Source organism: Mauremys reevesii, linkage group 11 (assembly GCF_016161935.1).
Source record: "Mauremys reevesii isolate NIE-2019 linkage group 11, ASM1616193v1, whole genome shotgun sequence".
Lineage (NCBI taxonomy): Eukaryota > Metazoa > Chordata > Testudines > Geoemydidae > Mauremys > Mauremys reevesii.
Window position 1 is genome coordinate 19,520,334 of NC_052633.1, and position 20,794 is coordinate 19,541,127.

The following is a 20,794-nucleotide window of genomic DNA, read 5'->3' on the forward strand; positions in this document are numbered from 1 at the left end:
CATGTGTTTGCTAACAGGTGTATAATGTTCATAATATTTTAACTTCCCCAGATACTACAAGGATGAGGGATATGTAAGTGCCTATCTATATAGGTCCCCTATTTTCCCCAATAGGATCAACTTCTACAGTACTCTCCAATAATTGCAATGTTTTGAGATTGGTAAACCATAATTTAAAGTAAACTAAAAGAATAGCCTTGAGAGTAAATATCCTTAACTGCTGTTGGCTTTATCAAAAACAACAAGGAGCACTTGTGGCACCTTGGAGACTAACAAATGTATTTGGGCATATGCTTTCGTGGGCTAAAACCCACTTCATCAGCTGCATGGAGTGGAAAATACAGTCGGAAGATATCTATAACAGTACATGAAAAGTACATTTTTTCATGTACTGTTATAGATATCTTCCAACTGTATTTTTCACTCCATGCAGCTGATGAAGTGGGTTTTAGACCACGAAAGCTTATGCCCAAATAAATTTGTTAGTCTCCAAGGTGCCACAAGTGCTCCTTGTTGTTTTTGCTGATACAGACTAACACGGCTACCATTTTGAAACTTGTTGGCTTTATGGAAATAGTATTTTCTGTATTTTCCATCCTTTCTTCTTTACTGGGGTCGCATGGATGAAAACAGGATTTTTCTTAAAAGTTAATACTCCTGGCATGTCATTCTTTTTTCTCTGACATCCCATTAAACTGTGATGTCACACACATTATGGCATCAGGTGAGGAATAAGCAGCAGAAGCAAATGAAAATTTAATAAGATCCTATTATCCTGTACCTTGAGTAACGAAGGAAGAAAAATATTCTAATAGCTGCAACTGCCAACCTAGAGCTGTATTACTACTACTACAATGGCACAGGCCTTTTATACTCTAGAAAGCTTATGAACTCCACAGACATTGGACTGTCTTTAATGTCGGTAGAAAATAAGGCCTACATTTTCAAGTGTTCACTAACTTTGGATGCTTCACGTTTGGGATGTCCAGTTTAGGATACTAAGGGCCTGATTTTCAGTGATGGTAAGCACTGAACCACCCACTGCTTTGAACTGTAGTTGGGAGTACTCACCACCTCAGAAAAACAAGTCTTAGGTGTATCAAGTTGTGAACCCATGTAAATCGTCACTGGAAAATTTTTGACTAAATAATTAAGAATTAGAGAATTCAAAAAGGTAGCTAGCCTTGTGCACTAGTTTTCACTGGGGATAGGTATGTCACAACTAATTTGACGTCTTTATGTCATACCATATTTGAGATATGTATGGAACACCCCCCATTTTCAAGACATTAAAAACCAATACACTATTCTAAGATCCATGTCTTTAAAAAGACCTATAAAACTTTACCAAATACCTCTGTTCTGGAACAAGAAAGAACATGAAAAATTTAAGGCTAAAGAATTTTTTTTGCAAAGTTTATCTTCAAATAGAAGCCATCTTACCACCTTAATATGAGTCATTGCTGTGGCATGTTCAAAAAAATTTAACATTAAAAAACGTCTAATTCAGTTTTGGGGTTTTTCAGCTTTTATAAAAAACTAGAATTTACATTTGGTTCCTAGGGGAGTAGCCCACTATTTTATATAGTACATTGTCTCATCATGCACTTCTATGTGAACTAACCAAATGAGGGGGTAATGTTCAACTATTACAATGATGGATACTACAGAAAAATCTAAGAGAGGAGATCCCATTTCCTATTTCAAAATATTCACTATGTTGAACAAAGACATTAGAATGCATTTGGACGGACAACTGTTAACCCCAAGACTAAAAGTTTTATTATATGCTGACTGTAGCCCTTTGGTACTTAACTATCCAGTTAAGATCTCCTGATAAGCACCATGCTGTTTGGCATTAATGGCAGAAGCACTTTACCTGTTACTATGAAAGAAGTAGAAATTAGTTTGGATGCCATACAAAAAGCCCCTTTGCCTAAGTATTCCCATCTTCCACAAAGCCAAAAATATCAGATTTTGTCCAAACCCCAACGCTGTCTAAACAAGCTACCATGATTTTTAAATTTTTTAGAAGGGAGACCTCTCTTAGGCGTCCATAGAATTTACTAGTAATGTCCCATTTATTCCTAAAATGGTAATCTTTTATAATGTAGCTTTGACCTACTAACCACTATCTTATCAAACTCTCCTCTCCTCCAACTTTATTGGTGTGGACCAAATATGTTCATTCGTGACCAAGTCCTCTTACTCACATGAGAAATCCCACTGATTTCAATGGGAATAAGTAAAGTGAGCAGGATTTGGTCCTCAATTTGTTAAGTAATTTAACAGATCTAATAACCCCATAAATAACCACAATGGACTAAGTGGTGAAATTTGGTTATTAGGTAACTTTAAAGAGGGTGCTCATTATACCACAAATGCAGCACTTATGTAGGCTGGTGCATTTTACAGTTATTCTTTTAGTAGATTTATTGCTATATGTTATTATGTGGGATTTATAGGAACTACCCAATGTGCATCATAAGTACGTAGAAACTATCAGCTGCTAAGACACAAGTATTTTTCCTGCCTCAGGTGTCTGCAACCAAATTCTCACTGTGTTACACAAAGAACAAAACTATTACATTTGTGATATGGTTCTTAAAAAGATGTAATTACAAACAGGTGTGTGATTATGCAGCTGATCCATTGGAGTTGTTTGTATGTAAGTCAATGAGAGCTGCACATATGCAGTGGGTGACTATTCAGACCCAGAGACTATACATTAAAACACCTACTTTGAAATGACTGAAGCCACCACCCCAAAACAGGGATTCTGTCAACTGATTTTTGTAACTTGAAGATACTTTGGTATCAAAGCAGCTGCAGATGTTTGGACTGTGATATTTATCTAAAGGCAAGAAGTGCATTTCAGTACTCTGGGAGAAACCTTACTGCAGTCCCTGAACAAGCTCTCTTTGAACATCCCTCCCCATTTTCATTTTTTATTTCAACAGTCAAAGAACCACAGAGGCATACAGGAAACTGGTAACAGCTGCAAACCAGAACCAGGTATCAACATATCTTCTCTCTGACACACTCGACAATGTTGCTAGTCAAAAAGGGAGAACATATCTGTTGCTGTTGACTGCTGTGTAACAAATACCATGCCTAACAAACTACTACCCTCAACACACCCACAAAACAGCATTATGACAAAGACGAGGAATCATGCATAGCCATCTCAGTACCATATGGCTAGGGTCTATAGTACAGTGATCAGCCACAACAGAGTGAATTTTGTGCCAAAAACTGATGCATGATTCAGACTGAATTACACAAGTAACCAAGAGGTCTCTCAAGAGTCAAGTGGCAGGTTTTGTTTTTGTTTGTTTGTTTGGGTAGAGGCAAGGAAGAGACATTTTTTAACCCAAACAAAAGTTCTATGGAAAAGTGATTACACTACTGGGACAAGTGCTCTAAAATGCTATTTTCTGCCCATGTAATTAAATGTACACAGGAATTCTATCTAGGGAGTAGGAGTTCAAGAACAATGTGGTTTACCAAAGCACAAATCTCTGATAACAAAAACAAATGCACATAACATACTAATATTGTTTTCTCTTTCCTTTTGTTTTACATTTTGTATGCATTAATTGATTTAATTTTGTTGGGGGTAGGAACTGTTGAACAAGGTCACATGATGAAGACTGCTAAAGTATTTCAACAATCCTTTGGTCCCAGCAGCTGGAAAACAGCTGAGAAAAAACGTACCACCCAAAGAAGGGAAAACAGTGGCTATGAAAGTGTCTTTTGAACAACCCGCTCTGTATCAGAAAATGCAAACTTGTTATAAAATATTCATTCCTCATACAAAAGATGGGTCTTGCAGTGCCATATGGTGACCCCTCCCTCTGTAAGTTACAGTGGTTGCTGGCATCAGCTGTCTCTCAGAATTTTTGCTGTTGCTGAAAAAGTCTAAAGGACACAAAGCATCACAATAACTGATCCTTCCAATGGCAAAGAATTAGTAACAGTCTGTCTTATCAGAGCTTGGAAAAAAAAATGCAGGTGAGAAACTGAACGTGAGTCTTCACAAGCAGAGAACAGCACTGCTTCATCTGCTGCTTCCTCCTAGATTTCTCAGCATGCTATCAATATTGTCATGGAGATCAGGAGAATATGACTATGACAATGTCATGAACTGTTAAAATGAACAAATAGGTGTGACCGCACAACTAGTTTAAACAAGGTCTTCCTAGCAGTCTCTCCAGAACAATGCCTGCACAAATGGAGACTCATCACTCAGCTTCTTCGATATGTCCTGATTGCTGGAGTATAGAGGTCTGTGGTATTACTGTACTTGTTCCACGAGAGATCCGGTCTTGCTCAGTGTTTGCAGACAGGGAGGCCATGGCAATGGGCTGTAACAAATTAGGTGTCATGCCAGAGGAGACAGTCAGGCTATGAGTAGTGCCTTTGAGTGTAAGATCCGGTGTGGGAAGAAGCGGCTTGAGAATACTGACAAGGCAGAAAGCAGAGCCACTTTTAGGAATGAAATTCACTTTGTTCTTGTCAGGACAGTAGAAGGCTGGAATTTCATGCAATGGCTTTGGCCTGCAAATAAAACAAAACGGTTTAAATTCAACACAGAAAAATCAGATTCACTCTCTGGCAGAAAAGCATAGACCATCTTTAAAAGGTGACCTGTGCATACTGTGACAAAAAAATCAACATATTTAGAATAATTTGCAGCATGCCCATACAGCAAGAGTAACAGCATTCATCATATAACTGACAGCATTTGTGACTTGGAGAAGAACTGAAGATCAAACACTTACGTCCCACCTTGCAGACCTACTGTCTCCTGATTCCCAAGATGCACTATGGTATAACTATGGAAGTCTGCTCTAGACTACATTAGGCTTAAGTGTGGTTCTACTCTGAAAAGTAATTCTGTTCAGAAGACATTGTGGGTTTCCATGTGTTGTTTCTCAGACTCTGAATCAACTCTGCCTTTTTTAGAGATAGATCTTTTTTCTAACTGCCAGTCCTGCAAACTGCTCCAAGGTACTGAAATGAAAAATCAAGCTGCTTTCTGATTTTTGCATCACTGTTACTATAGATTCTACCAACAAAAGTCAGCTCAGTTCAACCCAACTGAGCCCCAGGTCATCTGCAAATGTTACACATTTGTAATGGAAAGTAAATTACAGCCCCCAAACTAGTTAATTCTTGCTGATGTAGGAACCAAAACAGAGCACAATTTACTTCTCCTTAGGCTGTGTTGGTGTAAAGTAGGAGTAAAAAGTAGTCAAAGCTTATATTTTTTACACTAAAGTTAGCGGATAGGACACTGACATACACAGAGAAGTGGTATTGAGTAAGAAAGTACCCATCGACTTTCCAAAGCAAAACCACATTTGGAACAAAAGTTTGTAACCGATACAAGGAACCAGAGGTACAACTGCAAAAAAACAAAAAAAACCAACAAACATTTGGGAGCTTGTTGAAGAGTATTCAGAGGAATAGCATCTTTAACTATAAACATATCCATTTTGACTCCCACTACTACCCTTCCTGATGTTTCCCCAATTCTCATCCTGGTTTCCCTTCCAGAATACTATTTCTTTATTCCCATCTGGATACAGTGAGGAGGAAGGAAAGTGATGAGATGGAGGTGGTAGCTGCATAACAGCATCACCAGCAGGGAGAAAAGACCAAACACTGCAGTTTTACCTGATGCCTCATTTGTCAACACGTGTGTTCACCGGGACTCAGCTGGCAAAGGGTGTGGCATGGTTGTGGTGAAAGGAGAAAAGCAGCAGCTGGGAGAAGTCTATAGCATTGTTTCCCCCTACAATGCATCAGCAGCGCTGTGTATGCACATGTGCACAGAAAAGCACTAAGAGGAAGGAAAATGTGTGTGCGCAGGTGGAGGGGAACTATGTCCCTTTTATCCCTGTCACGTTGTGCCTATGCATATGATGCAAACTAAGTCCAATTTAGATTTTACAAAATCATGGTATTGTTAAATACACACATTATGGTATATTTTTCTTATAGGATAGCTTCTCCGTGGCTGCTAGTACACAGCCATAAAGGAAGATGTCCAATGGGAGTACAGTCCCTGAGGGAGCCATGCTGTTGGGTGCAAATGTTGTTGGTGGAAGATAATACCACAGGGGGCCAGCCTTCCTCAGAGTACCATGATGCGCAAAGCTGATAGCAGAATTCCCCTGGACTCTGGGTTTGGGAATTCAAACCTTCTGCCTCGTCTAAACTCTCCTCCTTCTGCAACTGAGGGTACTGATAGAAGGAAATTACAGTGAATTTTGAAGTTTTCTGGACCCCCAGTCATCCTTCTATGGGTTTGACTGCAGGAGGGTACAATATGGTCCTATATTATGTACAGAATACACCTCTTACTCTTGCTATTCAAGATATTCCTTATATAACTAAATTTATTTGCAGGTCATCTTAAAAAGGATAAAGGTCATAATTTGAAAGGTAGATTCTGGATTGATGATTTCTGCATGTAGTGTCATGTCAGAGCTTCAACAGCATACAATTTCAGAATCAGGAGCGTTTAAAGCTTTAAATCCTCCCTTCTGTATAACTCTATATAATTTGGAGACCATATGCAGCCTACACTGCACTACAATATATATTAAGTGCCCTCCTACATGGAGCAGAATCCTGGAAAAATAGTAAGTCTGTCCACTGCAATTTTATATGGTAACTCCTCACTTAGCAGATAGATATATGGAGATATGCCTATATCTCATAGAGCTGGAAGGGACCCCGAAAGGTCATCGAGTCCAGCCCCCTGCCTTCAGTAGCAGAACCAACTACTGATTTTTGCCCCAAATCCCTAAGTGGCCCCCTCAAGGATTGAACTCACAACCCTGGGTTTAGCAGGCCAATGCTCAAACCACTGAGTTATCCCTCCTCCCCCGGTAACGTAACTACAACTGAAAAATGCGACTTTATGTGAAACGATGCTAAGCGAATCCAATTTCCCCATAAGAATTAATGTAAATTGGGGGGGGGGGGGTTAAGTCCCAGAGAAATTTTTTTCACCAGACAAAAGACCTTATATACATATACAGTATAAGTTTTAAACAACTTCAAACAAACAGTTTAATATTGTATGCAGCAATGAATGACTGTGAAGCTTGGCTGGAGTAAGAGGATGGAATATTTCCCAGGGAATGCCTTGCTGCTAAATGATGGACTAGCACTTGGCTGAGCCCTCAAAGGTTAATACGCTGTTAATGTAGCCTCACACTCTACAAGGCAGCATGGACTGAGGCAGGAGGGAGGAAACACAATAGATGCAGGGCAGTCACTGCAAACACTTCTCTGCAAAAACTGAACATGATGATGAGCCCACACTATCCAGCTGGAGCGCACCCCTCCCTCCTCCTGACAGCACATGCACGGCTGCACAGGTGCTGACTTTCCAAAGTGCTGGGGGGTGCGTGCATGAGAGAGAGAGAGAGAGAGAGATGTGCATTTTCCCTTTAAGTATGCTGACCCCACTTCAAGTGCATTGCCCTTTTAAGCAGATGAGAAAGTTACTCACCTTGCAGTAACTGAGGTTCGTCGAGATGTGTGTCCCTGTGGGTGCTCCACTCTAGGTGATGGTGCGTCCCGGAGCCGTTGAGCGGAGATTTTCGGTAGCAGTGCCTGGTTGGGGCGCACGCACCCAGATGGTATCTCCCATCTAGTTGGAATCTTCCTGAGTGCGTGCGCCCCACACCCTCCTCAGTTCCTTCTCTACCATGGAGAATCATCACAGTGCTCCAAAGTAGAGGGGAGGAGGGTGGGGAGTGGAGCACCCACAGGGACACACATCTCGAAGAACCTCAGTTACTGCAAGGTGAGTAACTTTCTCTTCTTCTTCGAGTGCTGTCCCTGTGGGTGCTCCACTCTAGGTGAATGTGTAGCAGTACCCACTATGGCCGGTGGGACTTTGGAGATAAGGCAGGGAGTACTGAAGATAGTACTGTATGACCTACTATTGTGTCTGCCGTGGTGTCTTGCGTTAGAGCGTAGTGTTTTGCAAACGTGTGTTCAGATGACCATGTAGCCGCTTTGCAGATATCAGGAATGGGAATGTTGTGTAAGAAGACAATGGATGCCGACATGGCTCTAGTGGAATGAGTTCTAATGTCGTCGGGCGGTTGAAGATTCTTTGCACGGTAACAGGATCTGATGCAGTCAGAGATCCACTTGGATAGACGTTGTTTAGAGATAGCCATACCTTTTGATCTTTCGGTAATGGAAACAAAGAGTCATGGTGACTTATGAAATGGTTTAGTCCTGTCTAAATAAAAGGCGATTGCTCGCCTGACATCGAGAGTATGCAGGGTTGCCTCTTGCGGACTCTTGTGAGGTTTGGGATAGAAAGTAGGTAAGTATATAGGTAGGTTGAGGTAGAAGGTCGATACCACGTTAGGAAGAAATTTAGGATGTGGTCTCAAAGTGACTTTGTCTTTGGAGAAGATTGTGTAGGGAGGGTAGGCCATCAGGGCACTCATTTAACCAACTCTCCCTGCTGATGTTATGGCAACTAAGAAATGCACCTTCATGGACGTATGGAGATGAGAGGGAGCCAAGACCTCAAATAGAGGTTTCATGAGAGCATGAAGAACGAGGTTAAGATTCCATGCAGCCGCTGTTGGGTAAATTTCAGGGTATAGATTTTTCAGGCCCCTTAGAAAGCGTTTTATGGTGGTGTGGGTAAAGAATGAATAACTGTCTAATAGGTCATGGAAGGTGGTAAGCGCCATCAGGTGCACTTTGATGGAGCTGAGCGAAAGTCTGTCCTGTTTTAGATTCAGGAGGTAGTCTAGAATGTTCGGGAGGGTCACGTTATTGGGTGCTAAGTGATTACGTGAGCACCAGAGGGCGAAACGCTTCCACTTCTGCAGGTAGGTTTACGACTGGAGTCTCTCCTGCTGTGTAGGAGGACATATTGGACTTGCTCGGAACAGGCTCGTTCATGGGTTTGGAACCATGAAGGAACCAGGCTGTGAGGTGGAGCTTTTGGAGCTGGAGGCGAAGGACCCGTCCGTTGTCCTGGGAAATGTGTTCTGGCCTGTTGGGGAGAGCCCGTGGGTGATGGGAGGACATGCAGAGTAGGTAGGAATACCACGTCTGTCTTGGTCAAGCTGGGGCAATAAGGATGACCTGGGTCTTGTCGTCCGCAATATTCCGAAGAACGCTGTGTAACAGAGGGATTGGTGGAAGGCGTACAGGAGGGAGCTGTTCCATGGTATGAGGATTGCATCTCCTAGGGATGCAGTCCCGAGTCTCACTCTGGAGCGAAAGGGAACATTTTCGATTCTGGGTTGTGGCAAAGAGATCTATTGACAGGGTGCCCCAGAGGGAGAAGAGTTGTTGGAGTACTGCGGGGTACAGTTCCCATTCGCGTTGTGTCAAGAAGTGCCTGCTGAGTGCGTCGGCAGTAGTGTTGTGGCAGTCTGGTAGGTAGGAAGGGATTATCTGTATTCGATGTTGTATGCACCAGTTCCATAGTTTAATGGCTCCCCTGCAAAGGGAATGTGATCAGGCTCCCCCTTGTCTGTTTATGTAGTACATGCATGCTGTGTTGTCTCTTAATGCCCGAAGAGATTTGTTCTTTATGAGAGGAAGAAAGTGAAGGCATGCTCGCCTCACTGCTCTGAGCTCTAAGAGATTTATGTTTAGGCGCATCTCTGATGCGGACTACCGGACTTGTGCCCTGTGTTCCCCTAGATGCGCTCCCCAATCAATCAGGGAAGCGTCCGTGGTGAGCATGAGCGTTGGGGAACATTGCCGGAGGAAACCCCTGTGCAGAGGTTTTCTGTAGTTGTTTATCAATGTTGGGAAGCTATAACAATGGGAGGAGGAGTTAGCAGCATTCGTAAGGTGTGTCTGTTGGGTTTGGAATTGGAATTGAGCCAGTCCTGGAGACATCTCATGTGTAGCCTGGCGTGATGAACCATGAAGGTGGTGGCTGTCCTGTGACCAAGAAGCTGTAGGCAGAGTTTTGCCTGTGCCCTGGGACGAATAAAGAGCGTACGTTTGACCTGAGTGATAGCGAGGAATCTGTGATATGGGAGCGAGGCCCTGCTCTGGATTGAGTCGAGATGAGCTCTGATGAACTCGATCTGTTGTTTAGGTGTCAGGGTGGATTTTTGGATGTTTATTTGGAGGCCTAGGCTGTGAAAGAGGGAGATGGCAAAACGGGTAGCTTGAAGTGTCTCGCGTGCCCTTGATGAGGCAATGGTCCAGATAGGGGAACAGCGTGACCCCGTGTTTGCGGAGATGAGCCACGTCTACGGCTAGAGTCTTGGAAAAAGCTCTCAGTGCTGTGGCGGGTCCGAAAGGAAGAACTCTGTATTGAAAATGGTCGTGACCGATTGTGAATTGGAGAAAGCGTCTGTGAACTGGATGGATTGATATATGAAAGTAAGCATCCTGTAGGTTGAGAGCTGTGAACCAGTCCCCTTGATCCAGTGTAGGTATTATTGTGCCCAGTGTGACCATCTTGAATCTTTGTATCCTCATGAATTTGTTCAATCGGTGTAGATCTAGTATAGGGCTCCATCCTCCAGTCTTTTTCTGAGTTAGAAAGTAACGGGAGTAGAAACCTGTCCCTTGATTTTGCAATGGCACAGGTTCCTCTGCACCTAGCTGTAGAAGATGCGCCACTTCTGTGCGAAGTAAGTGGTCGTGAGAAAGGTCCCTGAGGAGGGACGGGGAAGGGTAGCAGAAAGGGTAGCAGTTGTACAGACTGCTGTGTCTGCCATGTCTAGAGATGCCTGTAGGGCCGTTCTAGAAATCAGTTGGTTCTCAGGTCAGGATTGATTTGAAGTCTGCTCTCCTATCCTCTGGAATGTAGGAGGCAAATTCAAAAGTTTATTGTAAATATCAAAGTCGTAACTGAAGAGGGGTGCAGAATAGTTTGCAATTCTGAATTGTAGTGTGGAGGACGCATAAACCTTGCAGCCCAAGACGTCAAGGCATCTAAGGTCCTTATTATAACTGTTTTGTCCTCTGTGCAACTGCATCCATGACCAGGGAGTTGGGTGGTGGATGAGGAATAGGAAGTCAGCGTCTTTAGCAGGGACATAGTATTTACGTTTGGCCTTTTTGCAAGTTGGTACTAAAGACGGTGGGGTTTGCCAGAAGTGTCAGCCGGCTCCAGGAGTGCTTCGTTTATAGGGAGCGCGATTTTTGAGGGTGCAGACTGTTGAAGGATTCTGAGGAGTCTGTGTTGCATCTCCTGAACCTCTTGAAAGGGGATATCTTGACTGAGTGCCACCCTCCTGAAAAGTTCTTGAATTGTTTACAGTTGTCCACGGCCCGTGGAGACGGAGGGAGGAGGGCTCCGTCCAGGGCTAATGGAGAGTTAGGAGTCGCGTAACTTGCATACTCAGGAGGGGGCTCAGGCACCTTAGAAGTGGATGGAGCAGGAGATTGAGGCACAGAAGGAGGATGATTGGTAGGAGGATGTTGCCAAGGGTACCACTGAGGCCAAGGCATAACGTAGGAGAACCCAAGTGTCGCCCCTGGGGGGCGAAATGGGGAAACTGAGGCTGGTGGCCTTGAACCATGACCTGAGGTGGCAGAGGTGCCTGTGGAGGAGAAGCAGGAGTGGAGAACTCCACTTGCTGCTGTAAATCAAGTTCATGGTCAGTGAAAACCAGTTCAGTTGGAGAGAACGGCAGTTCAAAAAAAAATATTAGCCCTATGTATCTAGGAGCAGAGAGTGAGGCTCAGGTGGCACCGAAAGCTCACATTAAGCGAGAAACTGTTGCTCCTGCTCCCTGGGCTGAGTTGAGCCTGCTCGCTGCTCTAGCTCCTTAGCAGGAGAGTGAAAGTGACAATAGTGCTGCAAATTGCTTGGAGGTATCCTGCAGGGGATCTGCTACTGAAGTCCGGGTGGAAAATAGGCTCCGTGCCAACATTCTTCTCCCTGCAGGGGAGGATTGCGCAGCCGGCGCCCAGGAGGGGCGCGCAGCCGGTGCCGCGGCCGTTTGCGGTGCCCGGGAGCAGCGCGCTGCTGGTGCCGCGGCTGTTTGCGGTGCCGAGGGGACCGGAGCCACAAGGACCTTCCTTCCTGACACAGGAGGTCAGGTCCCTGCCTCTGCGCTCTGTCCGAGCCACGGCTGAGGCATTAGAAAAGCTGAGGCACCTGTCTTTGGTGCTGTCAGCACAGAGGGTAGGGATCTCGTGGGAGACCCCCTACCCTTGTTAAAGTCTCTCCTGTGAGACTGTTCTGCTTCTTGCCTCCGCTCCAGGGAGGGTGAAGCAACGCTGCCCACCGGTTCCAATCTGGCTGGGGAGCATGTCGGAGCGGGTTTAACCTTTGCCGTCTCCGAAAGCGGCTGTAAGGATTTTTCCATCATCAGTATTTTGAGCCGCAGGTCCCTGTTGCGACGAGCTCTTAACGAGGCTCGCGCAATGGAGACACTTCACAGGGACGTGGGTGTCCCCGAGGCACCTCACACAGTATGAGTGCCCGTCTGTCCATGGCATGGAGTCCTGGCAGGAGATGCATCTTTTGAATCCTGAAGCTCCTGGCATTATGAATTAGAGATGGCCGAGGAGAGTGTCTCAACGGGGACAAGCCTGAAGGATTTTTTTTTTTTAATTAAACTAAGTAACTAACTATGTAACTACACTAAAGGAAGGGAAACAACTGGGATGTACCGTATTTTCCGGCGTATAAGGCGACTGGGCGTATAAGACGACCCCCTAATTTTACAGTTAAAACATAGGTTTTGGCCTATACTCGCCGTATAAGACTACCCCCCCTTCTGAGGGGGGGAGCCCAGAGCCTTTGAAATCCCAGCTGCGGCCGGGAATCAGAGGGCTCTGGGCTGCCCACTGCGTCGGGGAGCCCAGAGCCTTTTAAATCCCAGCCGCGGACGGGAATCAGAGGGCTCTGGGCTGCCCGCTGCGGCGGGGAGCACAGAGCCTTTTAAATCCCAGCCGCGGCCGGGAATCAGAGGGCTCTGGGCTGCCTGTTGTTTATACCCGGCGTATAAGACGACCCCCGATTTTTGGGGGTTGTTTTTTAGTATAAAAAGTCGTCTTATACGCCGGAAAATACGGTAACTAATAATTATTTCTATGTTCTTTGTTACTGTTTCCTATAGATACCAGGGAAGAGAAGGCAGCACTGCCCCGGGATCCGTCTTCGGCTGAGGATGGTTGAGAAGGAACTGAGGAGGGTGTGGGGCGCACGCACTCAGGAAGATTCCAACTAGACGGGAGATACCATCTGGGTGCGTGCGCCCCAACCAGGCACTGCTACCGAAAATCTCCGATCAACGGCGCCGGGACACACCGTCACCTAGAGTGGAGCACGCACAGGGACAGCACTCGAAGAAGAATTTCCTTTCCCCCACAGAAATGGGCTGCAGTGCTACTAGCCACCACTAGGGGCTGCTGGGCCCAGCAGAGCCCAGCTCACACCTAGAAGTCACTGCTGGGGCAGATGGAGCTAGAGGGTTCCCGGCAGCTGCAGTTCCCAGCATGCTCTGAGGGAAGGAGATGGTGGTTAGCAGGAAACTCCAGATCTCTGGGCTCTCAGAGGGCGGGTGTCTGGGCTGGGGGGTCCTGTGGGTGGGCTCTGGGGGCTAGGGGCTGGCCGTGACTGGGCTCTGAGGGGTAGGGGGTTAAGGTGTATTGGCTGGGCGGGGGGACGGGACAGAGAAACAGGAACTGGGTTATCATAGGGGTTTCTTTAACTCTGTACTCCTGGGGGGAAATTTTGTGTGTCTCTGCATTGTTACAGACATACTTGCTGACAGGTATTTTGAAATAAATTACCAAAAATAATTGAAACTGGCATGATTATGTAGTGTTATTTTGACAAATAAAATTTGCAAAATTTTAAAATATTGTGTGCAGAATTTATATTTTTGGCACAGAAGTCCCCCAGGAGTAATATGGAAACGACATCTACAGGTGCCTGTCATAAGAGCAATTATTTTTTCTTAACATACTATTATTTTCTTTGCAGAGAAACAAAACAATTTTTACTGATTCTACAAATTACAAATACAAAAAGAGAGGGGCAGGAAGTCACATGAATTGGAATTTTTATGGGAGCTAAACCAGTTTGTAAAATGTACCTCAGGACCGTTAATGACTACATGTGGTCAGGGTTTTGTTTCATCTAAAAGACAGCAACTCCAGTAGCCAAGTCCCCCTAGCAGTAAACAGATGCACTAGTTCTGTGCCAACTCAGAGCCAAAATCGGACTCCCTTAGTAGATGCTTAGGATTGTAGAGGACACAAAGAGCCTCTCTCACACATCTGCAGATCTTCTGTAAAGACCACTCACCATTCCACTCTCTGTGCTCAAAGGAGCAGAGCGACTGCTCCCTCTGTGTCCTCCATGCGAGATAAGACACCCCCACAGGGGTGGGGGAGCAGTCACTGCCCCACTGGCTCTGCACTGGCCCATGAAGAGAAACCAGACGCTCCAGGGAGAGCAAGTAGCACTAGCCTAGTGGACTGTGTTGCCTGTAAGTTCCTCCTTCTCCCAGTGTACGCACCAGTGAGCGCAGGGAGGGATCACGTCTCCCCGAGACAATTCCTTTAGGACTCTCCCTTGGGGCAATGGATATCCACATTGTCTGTCCACTTTCGTCAGTGCCTGTCAGGAACAATGTGGTCCTTCAAGAGAAAAGTGCCACCCACTGACTCACCAAGGGACCAATCCAAAGCCTACTGAAGTCAATGGAAAAAAAGACACTCATTGACTTCACTGGGCTCTGATTAAGGCTTTTGCTCCTTTTCCTCTAACACACATTTTTCTTGGACAGAAAAACTCCATGTGCTGAATTTAATTATACATAGTTTATAAGATCTAATGAGATAATAGCCAAGGTGGTATATATAAAATCAAACCAATTCACACTCACCCTATTAAGGCACTGACTTACACCTGTTTAAAATATTCCCACCATTCTGTAACTAGCTTGGGAATATTACTGAACTCTCTAAATACATTGTTATCGGCTACTGTACACTTTTGTCAGTTATAAAAGTCCTGTAAGCCTCAAGGCTGTATTTTTTTTTGCACAAATTATGAACATTTACATAAGAGTAAATGTATCTCAATAGATTATCCTATGCTAAATTTTCATTTTTTTCATCAGAAATAAGGAAGTACATATAGCCAGTTTTCCTAACCCTCTAGTACTATAAGTTGTCTTTTATACGTTATTATGGCGTAACATTTTCTGCTGGGAAGAACGATTGCTGACATGAAGGTTTTTTTTTAAAAAAAACATATCTTTCTAGATTTTTCCAACTGTTTTACTTATTTCCATAATTATTTTAAACAGTAGTAAATATACTAAATAGTAATTATTGAGAGCGAATTCACCCTCTCAGACCGAGGTCAGCTTGTTAAACAAGGTGCCAAGACTTCAAAAAAAAAATAAAAAACAAGGTGGAGGTCCACACGCAAAAACTCTGTATGTACCTTGTTGTATACAGAAGTCAACTGGGTATTATTTGTGCATGCACTTATTATGAGAGTGCAGTTACCCCATTTGTATGCACAACAGACAGGTTTTCCACAACTAACTGTAGATTCCTTCATATGTATGTATTCTCTGCCTCCCCCGTGTATTGCAGATGGACCTCATCACCTTTCCAAAACACTTTGGCTCTCAGTGTTTTCTTCCTGTTTAACTACTGCATTTTTCTACTGACTCCGGTCATCAAAACTCTAGGCACTAATGCAGAATAAGCTTTAGAAAATGCAGGCTCCTACGGCCAAATGGTTACATTAGCTCCCGAGCCCTGAACCACAAGCATCTGCTCATTTTTTCCTTTAACTTCTCCTCCCCTCAAAAGGCTCAACTTTGCAGTGACCTTTTCTCTACCAAATGAGGGTTGGAGAGACTCTCTTCAGAGCCCATCAGTGCTGTTGCTTGATGTTTTTTGGCAGCCTCTCTGGTTGATGCAAGGAACTCTCCCTCCTCCCAGGGACTGAGCAGACAGCCTTCACAGCACCATCCTGTTTTATTTACCCAAGTACAAGGGAATGTTGATCTTCCAGTACCACTGGACCAGATCGCAAAAATAAGTCTCACCTTTCCCAATATACCTAATTTCAGTTTGGAAGAGGTGTGTCTTAAGCCATTATGAACAATACTGAATATTGGCATCAAAGCACGTATTGCAATTTTTTCCACTCAGTCAAAACATATCCCTTTGATATTATCAATAGGAAATGGTTACTTACTATAACCATGGTTCTTTGAGATGAAGATGTGTATTCCACTTTGGCTCCAGTGTGCTGAGCGCACAGACACCTCAGAAATTCATCTAGCAGTATCCATAGAGGGACGGTGCTCACACCTCGTGGCCGTAACTCCTGCTCTGGCTACATGAGATGGCGTTCCACCACGACCCTCCCGCAGTTCCTTTGCGCCGAAGGCCCAGAAACAAGATTCTGATGCAGAGGGTACGTTATGAAATACGACTGTGGTTCTTTGAAATGTGACGCAGATGTGTAACCATTTCTTCTTTTTCAAACAGATGCAGACATTTATTCCACTTAGGTGACTGACAAGCATTACCTCCCATCCCCAGGAGGCAGGGCTCGGTGTTTAGATAGACAAGGACTGCAGGACCGCCCTACCAAAGTTTGCATCCACCGTGGAAGATGTAGTTATAGTGTAATGGTTTGTGAATGTACGTATTGATAACCACAGAGCAGCCCTGGAAATGTCCAATATCCCTGAGGAACGCTACAGACATTGCTTGTGCGTTCGTGGAATGAGCTCACGCCAGCTGAGGGGGCATAGCCAAAGCTATCTCATATGCCGTTTTGAAGAAGGATGTTTCCATTTGGAGATCGTCTGCAAAGAGACTTGATCTTTTATGTTGCATATGACATGAATAAATGAAGCAAAGCATGAAATGCTTTAAGTCCTGTCCAGATAAAAGGCTAGGCATCACCTGACATCTAAGGTATGGAGATGCTACTTCTCCGGAGATGTATGTGACTTAGGGAAAAAAAACCCACATGTAAATATCCTGCCTGGTTCAAATGTAGCTGAGAGACCACTTTAGACAAAAGTTTGGGGTCTGGTCATGAAGTCACTTCGTGTTTGGAGAATTGTGTACAAGGAGGCTCTGCCATCAGAGCCTGCAACTCTCATGCACTCCTTGTGGATGTTATCGCTACCGGGAAAGCAGTTTTTTGACACAAGAGTGGAAAGGGACAAGATGCTAGGGGCCTGAATGGAGGACTTGTCTGAAAATTGTCAATCAGCAGAAATGCTCTTAATGTCATGGAATCTAACAGGGCATCAATGGACTTGATTTTTTGAATGGGAGCCAAGGCTGACTTTCTGCTGCGTATGGTGAGTTTCAGATGGTCGAGCAAGCACAGTGTAGTGTAGTGTTGCCATGAGCAAGAACACCCTCTCCGGATCTGCCCTCGGTAACCAGTCATCCAGATATGGGAAGACGTGAATTCTCTTCTTGCTGAGATACACCATAACAATGACCATGCATCTGGTAAAAACCCAAGGAAGTGAGGCTGAATGGAAATGCGGTGTACTGAAAGCGGTGTTCGATCACAACAAACCAAAAAAAACTTTCTGTGGCTCGGCAAAATCGCCACATGAAAGTAGGCATCCTGAAAGTCCAGAGCAGCAAACCAGTCGTTCTGAGACAATGCAAGGATGGTTGATAGAGTGACCATTTGGAACCTCATGCACCTGATACATTTGTTGAGGCTGTGTTCCTGAGGATGGTGAAAGCGGGCCAGCCTGTCCCCAAACTGCGGAGATGAGGAGGGGGGAAGCAACCACTGGAACAATGCTTCAGTCCAAGGAATCAAAATGGGCACTTGGAGAGTGCAGTCGGAGGGCGTATGGATTGACCAAACCTGAGCCCACTTTCTTCTGTGGAATCTGTCCCTATTTCTGGGGTAGTCCTGTTACCTCGGAAGATGGAAAGGCTGTCCCAACATGCACAGTGGGCAATACTACTGCTGCTGAATGTGGTAGTGGTGCCTCTGCACTGCCAGCATGTACACCAAGGACCACAGGGTAGCCCTGGAGTCCTTGAAGGAGTGTGGCATTTCGTCAGTTTTGTCCGAGAACAGCGTTTGGTCATCAAAGGGAAAATCCTCAATGGCTTGCTGGAGGATTAGGCTTTAGGCCCTGAGAAACCATAGGAATCTGGAGCCACAAGTCTCTCTCCCTTCTAGTGTGGGGTGCAAAGCATAGCAAACCTCACACCAGAATACTGAGTGGGTCTCCATCAGACACAAAAGGCACCAAATATGGAGATCAGTCTCCGGTATGAATGACTGGCAAGAGGGGGCAACTCTTGAAGCCCTTAGAGGGCTAAGGACCTCCCATGGTCCCAATGAGAGCCAAAGACTCCATTGGTAAGGGCAGGCAATGTATGCAGCACTATTCCCTGCTACTCTATACTAACCTACTATGCAAGAGAATAAGCAGCTAGAGTAAGGGAAGAACTAGCCCGCAGACACAAAGGCAAGTTCCATTCACAGCGAAGGAAGTGAAGTGGATGGGGCAGGATGATCTCTCATGCACCACCCCAACGTACACAGCTTTTCAAGACAATTCCATAGCTCGACGCCAGGAGCACCACGGGACTACAAAGAGGCCTTTGTAGAAGTAGTAATGTTAACAGTAATAGTAGTATTAATAGTTAAGAGACTGTTTGAGGAGCAGTTTCTGTGCCAGACACTGAACTAAATTAACTGATGTCAGATCTGCCAGAATGATAAATTAGATATTTCTTATGAACTGAAGAACTACTTACAAACTTTCTTCAAAGACTTTCACCTTCTCGCAGCCCTCAGGAGGTTCACGCTTGAACATGTAGCTGTTATTGGGTTTTGGCGAGGTAGCATATTTGGGCAAGGGAGAGTTGTTCCCATTCTCTGTGTGAAAAGAATATCAAATTACTCAAATATACCAAAATATTTAAATGAACCCACTTATTTTAAAAGAAAGACAAACAAATCCAAACTGACTTTGTTACCAACATTACAAAGTTAAATAAAGAGTTTTCCCATTCCCCGTTACCCATGTTCTATGGAACATTTTTCTCCTCCACCTGTAGATGGACTTCTTCATATATCACAACTCTCAACCTCCTCCCTCCCACAACTCCTTTATATTCTTTTGAGACCCCTGCATATGCTCCACAGCACTCCAATTTTACAATCCCACATCTGAATCTTAATCACAACCTATCCAGCCAAGATGACCGGACAGGTCTCATTTGAGGTCTATCAGCAATGCACCTTAAATCAGGACAGGCTTCTGATGAATTGTGTTAAAACTTTTTAATCACACTTTTCTTTTTTAACACTATTTATACAAGTTTTTAAATCTTTTTCTTTGTAACAAACAAAACAAATTCTAGATTGTCAACATACAGAACAAGTACTATATATCCAAAACAAAACCAAAATATTTACACAACTTTTGGATTGCCATATGTTAACTGCAATATTCCCAACACAAAGATTTTTGTGGCACATATAAAAAACAACAAAAAAATAAAGAAAAAAAGATTAATGAAATTAAAAGCAAGAGGGAAAATGGACCATGTGGATTCATGCCTTTCATCCAGTCCTCCTTTAGTCAAGCAGTTCTAGGAAATTGTCCCCAACAGACTCAGATTTTAAGGCTGTGCTGTCTTTAATCACATTTTTCATCTGCCGATCTCAAAATGTTTTTTTAAAGCTGGATAATTGTTAGCAGCCCCATTTTTACAGATTAGGAAAAAGGTTAGGTGACTTGCCCAACATCACATAATGAGTCAATGGCGGAGCCACCAAGAGAACTCAGGTATTCTGATTGCTTCAATAAAGCATCTACTGAACTACATTGCGTCTCCTACTTCCTGTTGCTGAATAAGCAAGATAATGTATAATTGGCCAAGTTTTGGAAGAGTCTACACTTTCTAAAAGGTGACTTGATTTGGGGTGCCTCAATTTTTGGTTGCCCAACATGGACCACTTTAAAGGAGTCTGATATTCAGAAAGTGCTAAGCACTTTCCTTGTAAAGGGGGGAGGGCGGGAGGCAAGATCCCTTATAAGTGTTTCAAGTTGGGGAACATAAAATTGACGTACCCTAAAAATCACTAATCACTTTTGAAAGTTTAGGTTAATAATATCTGTTAAGATGGCTTACCCGAAATCCAATTTTAGTTAGTGTAATGTTTATATAGCACCTAGTTACCAGAATCTCTTGCCAGGTAGTTTACAAATAAAAGGGAAGGAAAAAGAGTAATTTCCCCCTCTTTTAAAAGGTTTATCTTTTATTTTATTATAAGCAGAACTCAATTCTACTAAATAAAATCTGTCATTCATAAGTCCAATGATAGCAAACCTTTAGCTAGTGATAAGATACTTTAATAAGCACAGTATTAAAAATCCAGTAACCTTTGGAAAAAAATTATGAAAATATTCTAGATACACCTCTACCCCAATATAACACGACCCGATAACACAAATTTGGATATAACGTGGTAAAGCAGTGCTCTGGGGAGTGGAGCTGCGCACTCCGGTGGATCAAAGCAAGTTCGATATAACACGGTTTCACCTGTAACACGGTAAGATTTTTTGGCTCCCGAGGACAGCGTTATATCGAGGTAGAGGTATAGTAAGCTTTATAATTTTTAATTACTAGTAACATCTATATAAAAACGAGACCTTTGCTTATTAAGAATTAAAGTATGCTGTTTTATTCATCTTGCAAAATCAATGGGAGATTGCAAATGTTGGCCTGATATAGCAGGTCTGTCTGATTAGGCCATCACAATTAGTTA

General features: G+C 43.9%; 1 protein-coding gene across 1 annotated transcript in view; it reads right to left on the reverse strand.

Annotated features, from left to right (window-relative positions):
• Nucleotides 1–2,403: 2,403 nt before the first annotated feature.
• Nucleotides 2,404–20,794, reverse strand: part of FAM117B (family with sequence similarity 117 member B) — an 81,599-nt gene continuing 63,208 nt past the window's right edge. Inside the window, 2 exon segments of the mRNA XM_039495932.1 lie at nt 2,404–4,560; nt 18,775–18,895. Of these exon segments, the coding sequence (XP_039351866.1) occupies nt 4,245–4,560; nt 18,775–18,895 (437 nt within the window). The 3' untranslated portion in view covers nt 2,404–4,244.